Raw genomic sequence first — 19,022 nt, forward strand, 5'->3', positions numbered from 1 at the left:
TTAAAACAGCCCCTTCCTACAATGCAACCACATAGAGCTTGCCAGCTTGTAGTCCTTTAAAGCGGAAATGAGTTACCTCTAGTTCGTTCAGACATTCCTACGGGGAAAATTAAAATGAGGAAAGAATAAGGTTTTGGGTTAAAGGCCGATAATAAGGTCGGAGGTTAACACAGGCTTAGGAGATCTTATATACGTTTTGTTTATTATTACATAAATGTTTCAAACCTCAAAGTCTAGTTAGCTGACGAAGATTATCTCAGAACAAGAACGAGTCAGATCTCCAGAGCCTGTGTTTACCACAGACCTTATTTTCAGCGTTTATCCAAAAACCCTACAAAAGACGCCATTCATTTCCCCATAGGCTTTATCCAACGAGCCATGTGTTAGTTAGTGCCTACAAAAAGACACCAATATTTACTATTTCTCTCTATTCAGGAAGTGTCATACTTTCTTTGGTGGGAAAACAATGGTGCAAAGCTAAATTTATAAACATTTATCTATTTTTCCATGTTGTTATTCTGTATGTCTCACTCAAATTCCTCAAAGTGTTCAAACGTTTTGACAGGGAAGTTAAAATCCAGTTCAAGTGTTCACCATTATGCTATCTCAATCTTGCTCACTCACAGAGCTATGGCTAATTTAGGCTTCAAATTTCCAGTTATGTTGACCCTGTTAGGATTATGCACCTAACCGGTTGGAAAATGCACCTAAACATTTAAGTGCCTGTGCTTTGCTAATATGTTTTTCATAAAGTCAAACATGTCCTTTTTCTGATAGATTTTTTGTTGTTGTATTCTAAAGATACTTTCCCTCCAAAAATTAGGTCCAAAAAGCACCGCAGACTAGGAATGACCCAACTAACAACTAAAATAACCACACTGTGCCCATGCCTTTAAAAAACAATTTAATAACAGTCACATACATAACACGTCCTTGAAGTTTTTTACAAAATCCATCATTGTAACAAAAAACTAACATAGGCTAGTACTCCGTGGTTTATATTGTGTCACTTTGTAAACGAATACTTTTTCTTAGCTTCATATTATTACTTGATGGGACGCACATCTTAAAATGTGGCTTAAAGAATCAGGTCCAGTTCTGTCAGTCAGGAAACCACTTATTATAATGATGTGCTATGCAGGGGACTTGTGTGCCTATATGAACACCTCTTGGTTTGTTGGTGTACCCTCAAATGCCCTTTACGGTTGAAAGCCATGCCACATACTTGACATTTGAACGGCTTCTCTCCAGTATGGATGAGCATATGTCGTTTTCTATCTTTGCTGACATAAAAGCGTTTATCGCACACGGTGCACGGATACGGCCGCTCCCCTGTGTGTGTCCGCCGATGTATCTGCAGATGACACTTCTGCTTAAAACTTCTTCCACATTCTGGACACTTGAACGGCCGTTCTCCAGTGTGTGTCCGGGTGTGCAACCTCAATTCAACTGTAGATTTGAAACCCTTCCCGCAGAGATCACAGAGGAACGGTCTCTCGCCAGTGTGGATTAACATATGCCTTCTTAACCATACCAACCGAAAAAACTTCTTCCCACAGTCTGGGCAGATGAAAGCGGCATCTTTGTGATTTAACATGTGCTGTTTCAATAGCTCTTTTCGCTTGAAACTTTTCCCACAATGGGAGCAGGTGTGGAGTTCTCCCTCAATATGAATCTTAGAGTGTTCTTCCAGGGTTTTTGCATCCCTGAAACCTTTTCCACACTCAGCACAGAGGTACGGTTTCTCCCCTGTGTGAATTCTCTCATGAACTGTCAGCTTATCGAGTGATAAGAATGATCGCTGGCACAAAGAGCATTGGTAAGGAGTGGACTCATTTCTCTGATGTAAGCGCAGCTCAGTTAACGAAACAAAAGTTGTCTGACAAGAAGGGCAGGGGAACGGTCCCGTAAATTGATGAGCCCGACTGTAGTGGCTCTTCAGGTCCATGCACCGAGAAAAGATCTCTTCACAAAAGGAGCACTTGAAGACGTCAGGGCACTTGTTGGGGGTCGAGTTCAGTCCGACAACATTTTCATTTGACCCCAACTCCTTCCTTTTTTTGACGGCTTCACTTGTAGGACAACCTCTTTTGTTACTCTGGTCTTTCTTCAAATCACTGAGGAACCCAAAACCCTTCATACACAGAGGACACTTATAAAGGCTTTTGCCTTTGTGAAATACAATAAGGCAATTTTTCAACACATACTGAAATTCAAAAGTCTCATGGCATAGATGGCATGTTTTTGGATCAGTACTTGCATTACTGGACTCTCCTGAGATCCTGTCCTTTCCATGCCGGTGTTCATTGATCTCCTGTTTCATCATCTCCTCACAATCATTCTGCCAATGTTTTTGTAAGTCGTCCGGATTTTCAAAGCCTTCGCCACACTGGGTGCACTGGTGAGGGCTCTGCTCAGTGTGAGTTCTCATGTGTGTCGTCAAATCTTTTGCTTCAAGAAAACTCTTCCCACAAAAGGAGCATATTTTGGCACGTTTGCTTCTTTTAGAAGACTGCCCTGTGGTATGGGAAACAGGACGAGGATCACCACCTGGTGTTGAGAGGAGGATACAGAGGGTAGTCACTCACCCCTAACTTGAGACTTGGAATTCATTTTCTACACACGTAAAACACCCATAAATGAATATATTGTTTTAAGTGATACATCAAATGTTTTACTCACCTGGCATCAGAAGGGTTTCATCAAGTTGCGTCAACATCACTACGGGCTGAAGGTCCAAATCTGACTTGTCTTCAACCATCTGTTCGCAACGGTGGGATATTCTTCCCATTTTCACCCTGCTGTCACTTTGAGGGCTGTGAACAGCCTCATCCCCTTTCCTCGCTTCGGTTTTCATTCCGGTGAGTGTCTTGTGTGTCTCTTTTCTGGAAGCCATTTCCTCGTGTAGATTCTCTAACTTGACATCCACAGAAGGCCCGTCACCCTGATCTGAGAACATGACTTCTGGATCTGAAACCTTGACGGTTTCCTTCGACTCAGGCAACTGGATATCAGTTGCATCAGGTGTGGCGGCGAGAAATGTGTGCAGTTCAGAAAAGAACGGACAGGTGACTCGGCCACTACTGCTTGGGTTCCTTAGTGTTTGTCTGTAGCTGAACTTCATGTCCTTTATCTTTGTTTGACACTGCTTCCAAGTCCTTTTGACGCCAAGGTCCTTTATCTGCTTTGAAATGTCGCTGTACACATGTTTTTTTCTGTAACTTCGTTCCATCTCCTGAAGAATCTGTTTCTTTGACCATACAGAGATCAGCGCTTCCGTTTCCTTTGGGGTCCAGGTCTGTCCGACATTGTCGGCTGTTGTCGATGACGTTGAGGACACGTCTTCTCCATCTACAATCTCGACCTGTAAAACATTATAAGCCAACTGATGTTGCAGTCTCTCCTCATAGTTCTTCTCTCCCCATTCTTCGTTCCTTCTATCCGTCATTTCCACTGCCTTGTGAACCGTGTCCAAACTCATCCCCAGCTCCTTCTCTGCATTATCTTGCTCTATCAAAGTGTCCCTCTCTTTTCTGGGTGCGCATGTGGCTCTCTCTGAGGGTGGAAACGTGTGAGACAGTGAAGAGAGGATGCGATCATCAGCACAAGATGAATGAGCTGAAATAGTGGAAAAGAGAGAACAATAAAATGTCTTATTGTGATTGCTACATGTTTTTGGTTTTTACCTTTAAATTCATTATATACCCTTTGATTCTTGAAGAATATAACTTATAAATGCTTCATGAGCTTAGTTCAACTGTCGTACCCCATCAGAACGCCAAAATATAAGATTGTTTGTAAACAACGTAAATTGTAAAAACACTGTATAGCCTCAAAACATGGTTAGAACTATTTTGGTATCACGGATGGTCAGTCCTTGCATCCACAGCTCTGTTTAGGAATATGAATGATTTAATCTTTCCAGCCCCATGCCTCAGCTCTTTACCAAATCGATATCTTGAAAATAATATATTAAGTGTAAATGAATGCAGAGCCACGCTGCTTACGCCCAGGTTTCCTTTCAAACACCAGGAACATCTCACGCTCTGCAAACGTTACACGTCCAGTGTAACAGGCTTCTTCGTCTCTGAGCAGGTGGTTACAAACATGATTTCAAATGTTACAAAACATGTATTTTCTACTGTTATGAAAACAAAGCTGGGGGAAAAAAAGTCTACCATTAGCGAACAAATGGCCATGGCATCTGTGGTGCTGGAGGAGAGTCTTCAAAGGCTGAGGTTGAGTCACAGACTGTGCACACTCGTTCAGCATAGAGGGGGCAGGTCTCAGCCAGGATGCAGTCTGAGAACGGGGAGGTGGTTTTAAAATGTGCAACAAATTCAATTGACCAAATAACAACAAGAACGTATGGTACACTCAGCAATATGACAACATCCATTCAAACCGGCCAAAGTTGACACCGCTGGCTCTTCCCAAATTGCTCATACCTGTTGAAATGTTGGTGTTGGGAGCAGTTTCTCCAGCCTGGAGAGGAACTCCCACATCAGAGTCTGCAGTGCCGTGTCATACACGGGGCCAAATTCTTCTGGAAAAACTTCCTAGAAGACACATTAAAGTGCATCTGAGTGGTGTACAACAGATGAAATGCATTCTTAATTGAGTGAGGCATCCTATTGACATCATTAGTAGCTATACATTGTTGGATTCTAGCTTGAAATATACTTCTTCATGTTTCCATACTAGAACTTATTGATTGAACTTCTTGTTTCTAAGGAGGGAGGCAAAGGGAAATCGTTAAGTCTCTGATAAGGCAGGCCAGCTGCAGAACTAGGGAGGAGCGACGATTGCGTCTCGAGGTCAAGTCAACTGATGAAGTGAGAAGAAACCTCGGGGGGGGGGGGGGCCGAGGGGCCCACCACAACTCTCCTACTACAGTCCTCTCACATACATACACTTCCACGCCCACGAAGGTTCTAGCGTCAGGCAGTGAGAGCACCCAGTTAAGTTCCTGCCTAGCAACGGAGATGCATTGGCTGTCTAGACGTGCAAAGAGTTGAAGGTTATAAATACATGTGCTCCTGTAATCATACCGTGTCTTTGCAGCTGTATGACCCAGTGGGTGAATAAACTTGGTTTGAGCTTTTTCCTAGTTGTCCGTTGGAGTTTTTAACTCCGTTTCAGAACCTAACAACGTCAACTCAATATTAGCTAACGCATACAAGTTGAGATCCGGCAGTACTGAGAGTAGTGATGAGGATTTCAATGGAATATCATTTTCTGTATTTTGGTATTTTATTAGGATCCTCATTAGCTGTTGAAACGTGACATAATACAGAACATTAATAGACAAGAACAGGTCAAGGACAAAACTACATACATCTAAAAACAGCACATGTAGCCTACATATCAATATATACACACAATCTATCTAGGTCAAATAGGGGAGAGGCGCTGAGCCGCGAGGTGTTGCTTTAGCTGGGGTTTTTTAACCAGGTTTGCTTTTCATTTAAGCAATGAGATGGAAGGGGAGTTCCACGCAATAACGGCTTTCCTGAATTTGTTCTGGATTTGGGGAGTGTGAAAAGACACCTGGTGGCATGTCTGGTGGGGTAACTGTGTGCGTGTCAGTGCTGTTGAATACGTTAACGTGAACTTTCAACACAAGTGATTCAGTCAGTCTCTCCTCAACTCTTAGCCAAGAGAGACTGGCATGAATAGTATTTATATCAGCCCTCTGACGTACCTAAGACGTACCGTTCTGTTCTGGGACAGCTGCAGCTTAACTAGGTCTTTCTTTGCAGCAGTTGACCATATGACTGGACAATAATCACGTTAAGACAAAACTAGCGCCTGCAGGACTTGCTTTTTGGAGTGTGGTGTCAAAAAAGCAGAGCATCTCTTTATTATGGACAGACCTCTCCCCATCTTTACAACCACTGAATCTATATGTTTTGACCATGACAGTTTACTATCTAAGGTAACGCCAAGTAATTTAGTCGCCTCAACTTGTTCAACAGCCACACCATTCAGAATGAGGACAAGATTGTGCATACACACACTGCTGTTCAGTTTACCTCCTTGATTTGAATGTCTGTTTTAGAAATACTGTTCTCACACCAACCTGGAAGAAGTGTTCCCTCTCAAGTGGGTCATCGAGAAGAGTTTGGACAAGTTCCAAGAAGTTTGACTCTGATGCCTCCACCTCTGTATCTATCTACAGCAAGTATACATAACACAGTTAGTAAATTCACCTGGCCGGCAGAGTTACAAGTCTTGATCCCAGAGTGGCACTCACCTCCTTTTCTCTATGAGTGATGATGCAGGTCCTCATCCTGCTCAGGTGTGGCTGGATGGTCTCCGGGTCGGCTGAATGATCAGAGCGACACAACTCCAGAACCAGCTGTCAACAACAAACAGGTAACACTGAAACATTTTGGACGCAAACCAATCTGGCAGTGAGTACGATATAGGAATGTTACAGTCGGTGGTATATACTAAAGTACAGCCGAAGCCTGTATTACGAGAAGCCACGTCACTCCGTCGTCATATTGGCTACGCCCACAAGGCGCTTATTTTCATTGAGAAGACCACAGCTGTTTGGCTAGCATGGGCACCTAGCGTGCGAGCTAAATCAAAACGAATTAAGACGTCAATACAATACAGCATAGAAAGCTTCTGTTTAGTGTCTTGCAACAATTAATGTTGTTATTTGATAAAATGATTTATCCGACTAGTCCTTCTCCTGCGCCTAGCCATCCAGACCTTGACAACAGACGGTATGATCAGAGTGTGCAGCTAATATGATTGGCCATGTGAGACTAGTGCCCCCGCCTCCTGCAAAACCCATTGTAAATCACTTATATGGCATACCTCCACTTAGTAATACAAATATGGTATGGTTGTCAGGGCCCTTACTGTAGAGGACGAAACGAACATCGATTTCAGTCTGTAGGGGGATTTTGACAACACAATGTCACCCAATTTCCTACCTCAACCACACCCCTCTTAATTCCTCACCTGTGCTCGCAGCCCCATGACGAGCTGGACTTTCTCTCTGTAACTCATCAGATTGGGGGTTATCTCCAACACAGTGGTCACAAACTCCTCCACCAACCCGTAGTCCATTGTGTCTCTGCGCTGAACAACTTGCCATAGAGCTGCGGACACCAGCCGCAGTGGAGGAACCAGAAGACGCAGAGACGACAGAGGAAGAGGACGACCTGGTAGGAAAGAAAACACCTTGTTGACGTTCCAGGTCACACTTTTTGAAATTGCAGCGTACAGATGAGCAGATCTCACACATCCTGGTGTTTTGTTGCTGGCTAGCTAAATGTGGGTGGCAGTAGCCTAGAGATTTACTACTGGACAGGTTATATAGACCAACTACTTCTCCACTTTCATAGTGAAACAGACTTGAGCCTACATGACTATAGGTAACTGAGATTTTTGGAGTTTAAATAGAGCCTGCGTTCCACTTACATGTAAGTACATGCCTTTATTTGATACTTCTCAATATAACAATTGACCACATACTGTACCTATACTGCAGTCAATTTAACATAATGAAGCTTTGGTTTTCAGATGAAAGTTTTTTTTAAACCTCCCCACCTTAGTAAAATTGAAAATATCTTGCTTGTGGTGCCTTTCAACTTTCTAAATCCATGCTGTGGCCACCCTTCCAGCGGGATCAAGATTAACGGCATCAAAACAATCCTAATCACAGCCTTTGGGTTTTGAAAAATGCAAAAACAACATTTATTCCTGAATAAAAGGTCAGATTGGATTACCAAACAAACATGAATCCCTATTCCGAGAATCAGCATCACATTTTTCTGTGTTGAAATACCCAATTCTAACATTTAATATCCAATTCGATTTCTAAAACTACAGTTTTGAAAAACTGGGCCCTGCTGTTGTGTTCTTGAGCAAGGCACTATCAAGAAGATGATTAAACAGCATGAACATTACACAGGTGCACCTTGTGCTGGGGGCAATAAGGCCACTCTAAAATGTGCAGTGTCACACAACGCCACAGATGTTTTGAGGGAACGTGCAATTGGCATGCTGACTGCAGGGATGTCCACCAGAGCTGTTGCCAGATAATTGAATGTTCATTTCTCTACCATATGCCACCTCCAACTTCATTTTAGAGAATTTGTCAGTACTTCCAACCGGCTCACAACCACAGACGGTGTGTAACCACAGACAGCTTATGAAACTGAGGAGTATTGCTGTCTGTAATGAAGCACATTTGTGGGGGAAAACACAGTAAATCTCATGAAATTGTTGCATGTTGCATTTATATTTTTGTTCAGTATATATCAGTATACCAAACGTTAAGAACACCTTCCTAATATTGGTGGACCATTCTTGATACACACGGGAAACTGTTGAGTGTGAAAAACCCAGCAGCGTTGCAGTTCTTGACACAAACCGAAGCGCCTGGCACCTACTACCATACCCCGTTCAAAGGCACTTCAATCTTTTGTCTTGCCCACATACACAATCCATGTCTCCATTGTCACAAGGCTTAAACCCCCAAAAAGTGGATTAAACAAGTGACATCATTTAGGGATCATAGCTTTCACCTGGTCAGTCTGTCATGGAAAGAGCAAGTGTTCTTAATGTTTTGTATCCTCAGTGTATATTTCCACACTATGAGGTTGGAATAATACTGTGACAATTATGATAATGCCCTTTAGTGTAAAAGCTGTTTGAAAATAACACCTGAAATTTCGGCCTGTTTTGGTGGGATGGAATTTAAGGTCACCTTGATATACTCATTTCTTGACAATGGCTCACCGCTCTTCGTACTCGGCGACTTCAACCTCCCGACGTCTGCCTCCAATTAACTTATTTCAATGCTCTTTCCCATCCTTGCCTCTTTTGACCTCACCCTTTCCCAGTCTCTTCCCACTCACAAGGCAGGCAATACTGCTTGGGTTCCTAATCAGAATCAATACTAATCCTAATCAATACTGCTTGCCTACTAATCTCACTGCAAACACCCCCCAGATACCCAGATGGTAATGCACTGTCACAATCTTTGCTCTCTCTCTCCCACTACTCTCTCCTCTTCTATTCTATCATATCTACCTTCTGGTAAATCCTTCTCCCTCCTGTATCCTGATTCTACCTCTTCCACCCTACTCCCCTCCCTTTCCTATGACTCGCACTCAGTGGAGACTGGTGGGAGGAGCTATAGGGGGATGGGCTCATTGTATTGGCTGGAATGGAAAAAATGGACCGGTATCAAACATATGGAAACCACGTGCTTGACTCCGTTCCTTTTATTCCATTCCAGCCAATACAATGAGCCCCTCCTCCTACAGCTCCTCCCACCAGCCTCCACTGCTTGCACTGTCCCCTTTCCTCCCAGCCGACTTGGCCCTCCCCTCCTGCTCTGTGGCTGAGTGACTCATTGCGAGCTTACAGAACAGGGCGGTTGGCAGCTGAGCGAAAATGGAGGAAAACTCAACTTACGGAGGACCGGTCATCCTTTCACTCCCTCCTCTCTAGCTTCTCTTCCTCTGTATCCATTGCCAAAGCCACTTTCTATCACAAAATGTCAAGCTTCTGCCTCTAACCCTTGGATACTATTTTCCATCTTCTCCTCTTTCCTTAACCCCCCCCCCCCCTTTCTGCGGACGACATGGTCAATCCCTTTGAAAAGGTTGACACGACATCCGCTCCTCACGAAACCCACACTCGACTCCTCTGACTTAAACTACAGACAGGTATCCCTTCTTTATTTTCTTTCCAAAACACTTTACTTTCTCTGACCAACTCTCTCGCTATCTCTCTCTCAGAACAATCTTCTTGACCGGAACCAGTCAAACGTCAAGACGAGTCACTCAACCGGAGACTCTGTGTCACGGAGGCTCTCAGCACTGCCAAAGCTGACTCTCTCTCCTGTTCTCATCCTCTTAGATTTATCCGCTGACTTTGACACTGTGGACCACCAGGGCTGGGCGTCTCAGGCTCTTTGATTGCATCCTACATGGCAGGCCGCTCCTATCAGGTGACCAGGGCTTGGTTCTAGGCCCTCTCCTCTTCTCTCTATACACCAAGTCACTTGGCTCAGTCATATTTTCACACGGTCTCTCCATTCATTGCTATGCGGATGACACTGTCCCCCCCCCCCCCCCCCTCCCCCTTCTAACACCCAGGTGGCAACAGGCATCTCTGCGTGCCTGGAAGATATCTCAGCTTGGATGTGGGACACCCACCTCAATCTCAACAAGATGGAGCTGCTCTTCCTCTTGGGGAAGCCCTGCCCTCTTCAAGACCTCTCTATCATGGTTGACAACTCCACAGTGTCCCCCACCCAGAGTGCAAAGAACCTGGACAACACCCTGTTGTTCACGCAAACATCAAAGCAGTAAGTCGCTACTGCAGGTTCATGCTCTACAACACAGGTGTCAAACTCATTCCACGGAGGGCCGAGTGTCTGCGGGTTTTCGCTCCTCCCTTGTACTTGATTGATGAATTAACATCACTAATTAGTTAGGAACTCCCCACACCTGGTTGTCTAGGGCTTTATTGAAAGGAAAAACCAAAAACCTGCAGACACTAGGCCCTCCGTGGAATGAGTTTGACGCCCCTGCTCTACAACATGGGTCGGGGATGACTCTACTACCTAACACAAGAAGAGGCACAGGTCCTAATCCAGGCACTTTGATATTTAGATTTAAAAAAAACGGCTGTATTGGACCTTTAACGTGTGTGTTTGGGGTGTTGGGAAAGGCCGAGGACGAATTTCCATTCTGACCTAGTGACAAGGGTGGGTATAATTTGTGGAACGTTCCAAAAAACTTCGTAAATACAAAGTTGTAACGTTCTGGCGGCAGAATAAGATACCGGGAAGTGAGTGGGCTATTGAATTACGTTTTTCACTCGCCACGTTTATTCCTAAACATTTCTGTCCTCACTCTGGACAAACATTAAGAATAATCTACGTGGTGAGTTGATGCCTATTCGGCAACTAGTTAGCTAGGTGAATTGATCAAGCTACTTTGTATGTGTTGTTTGTTGGCAACCTGGGAATTTAGAAGTTTTTGGAACAGATTCCTGTTGGAACGTTTTACAAATTATACCCACCCAAATACTGGCCTAAATTGTGACATCGCTCACACACTATAATGCAGACACTTAACGTTACCCGGCGACAACAAAACTCTTGAAAATCGTGATGAAATATAAAATAATATTACTCCATTTTTTTGTCATTAACATCCATACATAGTTCAAGAAAACAATTAGCGATGATGGTGTGTCCCTGAAAACTTCACATTTAACCTTTGCTTACCATCTTCCTCGTCGCCAGTCTCTTTGGACTCAGTCATATCAGGCATGGCGGCGAGAAATTCGTCCAGTTCAGAAAATAATGGAAAGCTTGTTCGGTCACTACTGCTTGGGTCTCTGCGTGTTTGTCTGTATTTAAACTTCAAGGCCTTCATCTTATTTTGGCACTGCTTCCACGTCCGTTTGACACCAAGGTCATTTAGCCGCTCCGAAATTTCCCTGTAAACATGTTTGTTTCTACACGTTTGCTCCATTTTCAGAATATTCTGTTCGTCTGACCATACGGAGATCAGCGCCTTTGTCTCCTCCGGCGACCATGGCCATTCGACATCGTCTGGTCTAGTTGTTGATAGTAGCCTACAGAATCTAGTAAGTTAGCACATGGTTAATATCAGTGGTAGTAGCTAAATTCAATACCTTTGGTCGCCCAAAGTGGGCTAATTCCAAACATGACGTCATCTACAAGAAGCAATGGTCGAGTTCCAGGTGGTCCTCTTTGAAGTCGTCCTGCGTATCTGAATATTGCTATATGGAAAGATGTTAGGAAATAGAACGAATGGAATACAAACTGACTTGCCGAAGGACAGCATCTGTTGACTATTTCTCTGTAAAACAGCCAAGTAGATAGTATCAATCCAATCATAGTAAATGTATTCTATAGAACAGGTGATGTCTGACATAATTCCACATTACCGAGAAGCATTTCTGCTCCACATTTTATGTATATTATGTACTTTGAAAAATACTCTGGAGTGCCTTCTGAAAACCTTGACACAGAGGTGTGTCACCGGGGCCGAGCTCCCTGACATCCAGGACCTCAATGTCAGAGGGAGGACCGAACAATTGCAGAAGAATCCACCCAAGCCATACACTGTTCACTCTGCTACCTTCCGGCACATAGCCACAGGAAGTAGGGGTGCTGCAGTAGTGCAGTGGGCCTTTACTAGTCCTGTATTATCGGACCGATATAGCCATATGTAGTGCAGGCAGAAAAAAAGTTGCAGCACCCCCAAACTACTTCCTGCGGCTATGGTCCCAGAGCGTCGGCCCTTGGACCAACAGGCTCCAGGACAACTTCTAACCCCAAGCCATAAGACTGCTAAATAGCCATACTGCTATATAGTCAATTAATGGTACACAAACTATTTGCTCTGACTATCTTGTACTGATCCTATGCACACTTACTAGACTAGACTTGATATTCACACATACACACTACATTGACACTCCCACACACAAACACACCCATACAACACAAACACACATTACACTCATTTGCTGCTGTTTTTTATTTCTCGTATTATTATCTATCCTGATGCGTAGTCACTTTACCCTGACTTCATGTACATATCTACCTCAAATACCTCGTACCTCTGCACATGGATCTGGTACTGGTACTCCCTGTATATAGCTCCATTCTTGTGTTTAATTGGAGCCTAATGGGAGGGACATGTAATCTGATGTATAGCTATTATTGGCAGGTGGGCAACCTCTCTTTGTTATTGGTCTGTTAACTTATATGTCCAAACCCGCTGCCTTGCAAAACAAGACCTTTCAGGCGGTCTTTTTAAACAGCTCTTACACTAAAAGGGCATTATACTTTTCACAAGTTCAGTATTATTCCACCCTCCTACTGTAGAAACATATACAGTATATATAAACCACAGGAAAATCACGTTTTGGACTGCACTACCCCTTTAAGAGGATCAACTGACCTTATGGTCACTGAGCTGAGATTCTTTATCTCATTATCTCATCATTCTTTATCTCTTTATCTATATGTGTGCCTCTGCTTGAGAATGAGCTAAACTCTGAAAATCTAAATGTGGTCAAGAAGTGTCAAAACCGTACATGTATCATTTCTCAATTATATACACATTCGGATATTCTGGATTGTATCATATGATTTTCGGATTGTGCATCTATTGATTTGGAAAAGTGGAAAATAGGCAGAAATTGCCACACCTGAAATGGTCAATACTGATACAAAACTGGTTAATATCGATACAGTATTGTATTTTGTTGCGGTAGTGACACTTTTGATATTAACAAACTGCTGTATTGTTGTATATTGTGCATTCGGAAAGTATTCAGACCCCTTGACTTTTTCCACATTTTATAACGTTAGTCTTATTGTAAAATTGATACAATTATTTATTTATCCTCATCAATCTACACACAATACCCCATAACGATAAAGCGAAAACAGGTTTAGAAATTGTTGCAAATTTACAAAAAAAAATGTAAAACAGAAATAACTTATTTACATAAGTATTCAGACCTTTTGCTATGAGACTTGAAATTGAGCTCAGGTGCATCCTGTTTCCATTGATCATCCTTGAGGTGTTTCTACAACTTGATTGGAGTCCACCTTTAGTAAATTAAATTGATTGAACATGATTTGGAAAGGCACAGACCTGTCCATATATGGTACCACAGTTGAGAGTGCATGTCAGAGCAAAAACCGAGCCATGCGGTCAAAGGAATTGTCTGTAGAGCTCCGAGATAGGATTGTGTCGAGGCACAGATCTGGGGATGGGTACCAAAACATTTCTGCAGCATTGAAGGTCCCCAAGAACACAGTGGCCTCCATTATTCTTAAATGGAAGAAGTTTGGAACCACCAAGACTCTTCCTAGAGCTGGTCGCCTGGCCAAACTGAGCAATCGGGGGAGAAGGGCCTCGGTCAGGGAGGTGACCAAGAACCCGATGGTCACTCTGACAGAGTTCCAGAATTCCTCTGTGGAGATGGGAGAACCTTCCAGAAGGACAACCATCTTTGCAGCACTCCACCAATCAGGCCTTTATGGTAGTGGCCAGCCGGAAGCCACTCCTCAGTAAAAGGCACGACTGCCCGCTTGGATTTTCCCAAATTCACCTAAAAGACTCTCAGACCATGAGAAACAAGATTCTCTGGTCTGATGAAACCAAGGCTGAACTCTTTGGCCTGAATGCCAAGCGTCACGTCTGGAGGAAACATCACGCTGTGGGGATGTTTTTCAGCGGCAGGGTCTGTGGTTCTATGTTTTATGGGAAAGACTAACGGAGAAAACTACAGAGAGATACAGTTGAAGTCGGAAGTTTACATACACTTAGGTTGGAGTCATTAAAACTCGTTTTTCAACCACTCCACAAATTTCTTGTTAACAAACTATAGTTTTGGCAAGTCGGTTAGGACATCTACTTTGTGCATGACAAGTCATTTTTCCAACAATTGTTCACAGACATATTATTTCACTTATAATTCCCTGTATCACAATTCCAGTGGGTCAGGAGTTTCCATACACTAAATTGACTGTGCCTTTAAACAGCTTGGAAAATTCCAGAAAATTATGTCATGGCTTTAGAAGCTTCTGATAAGCTAATTGACATCATTTGAGTCAATTGGAGCTGTACCTGTGGATGTATTTCAAGGCCTACCTTCAAACTCAGTGCCTTTTTGCTTGACATCATGGGAAAATTAAAAGAAACCAGCCAAGACCTCACAAAATAAAATGTAGACTTCTATGCCGCTCAGCAAGGAAGAAGCCACTGCTCCAAAACCGCCATTAAAAAAGCCAGACTACGGTTTGCAACTGCACATGGGGACAAAGATTGTACTTTTTGGAGAAATGTCATCAGAACATTGTCATCCCGTCATCAGAACATTGTCATCAAGTTGGGTGAGCAGCACTATGCGCTTAAGGTCTAAATCACACGTCGTCAATCACCTGTTGGTAACAGTGTTTTTTTCTTCCAATATTCATACTGTGACTTTGAGGACTGTGAAACACCTCATGGCCCTTTCTTTCTTCTGTTTGCTCTCCGGTGAGTGTCTTGAGTTTCCCCTTTCTAGAAACCATTTCCTCATTTAGATGCTCCGACTCGACATCCACAGAAGGCCCTTCATCCTGATCTGAAGACATGACTCCATCTGAAACCTTGACAGTTTCCTTGGAACCAGGCATATTAGGAATGCCACTACTGCTAGGGGTCCTCAGTGTTTGTCTGTCGCTGTTCTTCATGTCCTCTATTGTAACTTGACACTTCTTCCAAGTCCTTTTAAAACCAAGGTCCTTCAGCTGCTTTGAAATGTTGCTGTACACATGTTTTTTTTCTATAACTTTGCTCAAACTTCTGAAGAATCTGTTTGTTTGACCATATGGAGATTAGCACCTTTATCTCCTCCGGAGACCAGGTCCGTCCGACATTGTCAGCTGTTATCGATGACGTTGAGGACACGTCTTCTCCATCTACAATCTCTACCTTTAAAACATTATAAGCCAACTGATGTTGCAGTCTCTCCTCATAGTTCTTCTCTCCCCATTCTTCGTTCCATCTATCCGTCATTTCCACTGCTTTCTTAACCGTGTCCAAACTCATCCCCAGCTCATTCTCTGCATTATCTTGCTCTATCAAAGTGTTGCTTTCTTTTCTGGGTCCACATGTGGCTATAGACTGGCTATGTGAGCGTGCTTCATCAATGTCCATTTCCACCCTCTCTGAGAGCGAGTGAGACAGAGAAGAGAGGAAGCAATCATTGACACAAGATGAATGACCTGAAATGAAAAAGAAAACATACCCAATCAAATATTTGTCTTTTCTTTTTATTATTTTACATTTTTACCCCCTTTTTCTGACCAATTGTCTCATCGCTGCAACTCCCCAAAAGACTCGGGAGGCAAAGGTCGAGTCATGCGTCCTTCGAAACATTACCTGCCAAACCGCACCTCTTAACACCCACCCGCTTAACTCGGAAGCCAGCCACACCAATGTGTCAGAGGACACACTGTTCACCTGATGACCGAAGTCAGCCTGCAGGCACCCGGCCCGCCACAAGGAGTCGCTAGAGCGCGATAAGCCAAGTAAGGCACCCCCAGCCGTACCGTCACCTAACCTGGACGAAGCTGTGCCAATTGTGCGCAGCCCTATGTGACTCCCGATCACAGCCGGTTCTGATACAGCCTGGGATCGAACCCGGGTCTGTAATGATGCCTCTAGCACTGCGAAGCAGTGCCTTAGATCGCTGTACCACTCGGGAGGCCCAATATGTCTTTTTTTCTAAACTAAAACCAAAACATAATTGCCTAATTTCTCTGAAAAGGAATACAACTACTCTCTCCATGCTGTCAAATGTCCATTGGGGTAATTGTTTGACTGCTAACATTAACAGAGGCATGTCTTACACATCAAAATCAAAAAACCTCCATCAGTCGTCTGCGGCCGTTATAACAAGTGTCATTGATTAGTGGGAGCTTTTCAACTGTGGCTGACAGTTGCGTTCCCTCTTCCTAGAGGTGTTCGTAACAAGCATAGAGGGGGCAGGTCTGAGCCATGATGCAGTCTGAGAACGGGAGGTGGTTTTAAATGTGCAACAAATTCAATTGCCCAAGTAACAAGAATTTATGGTACACTCAGCAATATGACATAATACACAGTGGGGCAACTTCCTGTTAGTACTACCAGACATCAGAAATTCAAGACTGCCACAATTGTCTCTTCCCAAATTGCACCTACCTGTTGCAATGTTGGTGTTGGAAGCAGCTTCTACAGTCTGGAGAGGAACTCCCACATCAGAGATGTGTCATACATGGGGTCGAATTCCTCTGAAAAACATCCTAGAAGACAGGACATTAAATTACAACTGGTGTTTTGGTCAAAAGCAATCGTCCCGCCGTCGTTTTGGCGCGTTTCCTCTCTAATGCATACAAGTTGAGGTTCAGCAGTACTGAGTAAGCCAGTAACAAGGATTTCAATGGAATAGGATGTGGAATAGATTGTGCATGCACTGCTGTTCAGTTTACCTCCTTGATTTAAATGTCTGTTTTAGAAATAATGTTCTCACACCAACCTGGAAGAAGTGTTCCCTCTCAAGTGGGTCATCTAGAAGAGTTTGGACAAGTTCAAAGTAGTTTGATTCTGATGCCTCGACCTCTGTATCTATCTACAGCAAGTATACATAACACAGTTAGTAAATTCACCTGGCCGGCAGAGTTAGTGGTAAGAGAAAAGTTTGTGAACCCTTTAGGATTTTCTGTATTTCTGCATAAATGGGATCAGATTTTAATCTAATTCCTAATAATAGATCAGTGAACCCAATTAACAAGTCAAACTCTGAGCGGTTGTTTTGAAAATAGAAAGTTACATTATTTGAAAGCTACAGGCATTGTTTTTATGGGAAATCAAATCTTACTACCGTCATAAGAAACCATGCTGAGAAATACGTTCAGCCATTTTGGGACAGTGACTCACAACTCAAACCAGATGCAGCTGGTTTCAAATGGCCAAGAGACGTCATGTGATCTCCTATTGCTATCTAGTGGATGAACTGGGAATCGGACAGAGGATATATTTACATCAATGGATAGATGGAGACTTCAGCTTTCTCCTTATATATATATACACTGCTCAGAAAAATAAAGGGAACACTTAAACAACACAATGTAACTCCAAGTCAATCACACTTCTGTGAAATCAAACTGTCCACTTAGGAAGCAACACTGATTGACAATAAATTTCACATGCTGTTGTGCAAATGGAATAAACAACAGGTGGAAATTATAGGCAATTAGCAAGACACCCCCAATAAAGGAGTGGTTCTGCAGGTGGTGACCACAGACCATTTCTCAGTTCCTATGCTTCCTGGCTGATGTTTTGGTCACTTTTGAATGCTGGCGGTGCTTTCACTCTAGTGGTAGCATGAGTGGCTCAGGTAGTGCAGCTCATCCAGGATGGCACATCAATGCGAGCTGTGGCAAGAAGGTTTGCTGTGTCTGTCAGCGTAGTGTCCAGAGCATGGAGGCGCTACCAGGAGACAGGCCAGTACATCAGGAGACGTGGAGGAGGCCGTAGGAGGGCAACAACCCAGCAGCAGGACCGCTACCTCCGCCTTTGTGCAAGGAGGAGCACTGCCAGAGCCCTGCAAAATGACCTCCAGCAGGCCACAAATGTGCATGTGTCTGCTCAAACGGTCAGAAACAGACTCCATGAGGGTGGTATGAGGGCCCGACGTCCACAGGTGGGGGTTGTGCTTACAGCCCAACACCGTGCAGGATGTTTGGCATTTGCCAGAGAACACCAAGATTGGCAAATTCGCCACTGGCGCCCTGTGCTCTTCACAGATGAAAGCAGGTTCACACTGAGCACATGTGACAGACGTGACAGAGTCTGGAGACGCCGTGGAGAACGTTCTGCTGCCTGCAACATCCTCCAGCATGACCGCTTTGGCAGTGGGTCAGTCATGGTGTGGGGTGGCATTTCTTTGGGGGGCCGCACAGCCCTCCATGTGCTCGCCAGAGGTAGCCTGACTCCCATTAGGTACCGAGATGAGATCCTCAGACCCCTTGTGAGACCATATGCTGGTGCGGTTGGCCCTGGGTTCCTCCTAATGCAAGACAATGCTAGACCTCATGTGGCTGGAGTGTGTCAGCAGTTCCTGCAAGAGGAAGGCATTGATGCTATGGACTGGCCTGCCCATTCCCCAGACCTGAATCCAATTGAGCACATCTGGGACATCATGTCTCGCTCCATCCACCAACGCCACGTTGCACCACAGACTGTCCAGGAGTTGGCGGATGCTTTAGTCCAGGTCTGGGAGGAGATCCCTCAGGAGACCATCCGCCACCTCATCAGGAGCATGCCCAGGCATTGTAGGGAGGTCATACAGGCACGTGGAGGCCACACACACTACTGAGCCTCATTTTGACTTGTTTTAAGGACATTACATCAAAGTTGGATCAGCCTGTAGTGGGGTTTTCCACTTTAATTTTGAGTGTGACT

General features: G+C 44.0%; 1 protein-coding gene and 1 long non-coding RNA gene across 2 annotated transcripts; one reads left to right on the forward strand and one right to left on the reverse strand.

Annotated features, from left to right (window-relative positions):
• Nucleotides 1-887: 887 nt before the first annotated feature.
• Nucleotides 888-11,857, reverse strand: LOC129819713 (zinc finger and SCAN domain-containing protein 20-like). Its single transcript, XM_055876244.1, has 8 exons — nucleotides 11,270-11,857; nucleotides 6,979-7,181; nucleotides 6,257-6,361; nucleotides 6,083-6,175; nucleotides 4,449-4,559; nucleotides 4,179-4,302; nucleotides 2,683-3,618; nucleotides 888-2,550 (listed from the first exon to the last, which is right to left on the reverse strand). The coding sequence occupies exons 1-8, from the start codon at nucleotides 11,517-11,519 to the stop codon at nucleotides 1,121-1,123; spliced, it is 3,252 nt and encodes a 1,083-aa protein (XP_055732219.1). The 5' UTR covers nucleotides 11,520-11,857; the 3' UTR covers nucleotides 888-1,120.
• LOC129819720 (uncharacterized) lies at nucleotides 9,336-11,278 on the forward strand. The gene is made up of 3 exons (XR_008754111.1): nucleotides 9,336-9,698; nucleotides 9,892-9,982; nucleotides 10,131-11,278. It is a non-coding gene; the product is annotated as an uncharacterized LOC129819720 (long non-coding RNA).
• Nucleotides 11,858-19,022: the final 7,165 nt, after the last annotated feature.

This window comes from Salvelinus fontinalis, chromosome 22 (genome assembly GCF_029448725.1).
Source record: "Salvelinus fontinalis isolate EN_2023a chromosome 22, ASM2944872v1, whole genome shotgun sequence".
Taxonomy (NCBI): Eukaryota; Metazoa; Chordata; class Actinopteri; order Salmoniformes; family Salmonidae; genus Salvelinus; species Salvelinus fontinalis.

Coding starts and splice junctions, on each gene's coding strand:
- LOC129819713 (XM_055876244.1), bottom strand. CDS start 11,519: ATGGAGCAAACGTGTAGAAACAAACATGTTTACAGGGAAATTTCGGAG. Junction 7,182..11,269: donor GACTGGCGACGAGGAAGATG/GTAAGCAAAGGT, acceptor CTTTCCTACCAG/GTCGTCCTCTTCCTCTGTCG. Junction 2,551..2,682: donor TGAAACCCTTCTGATGCCAG/GTGAGTAAAACA, acceptor TCTCAACACCAG/GTGGTGATCCTCGTCCTGTT.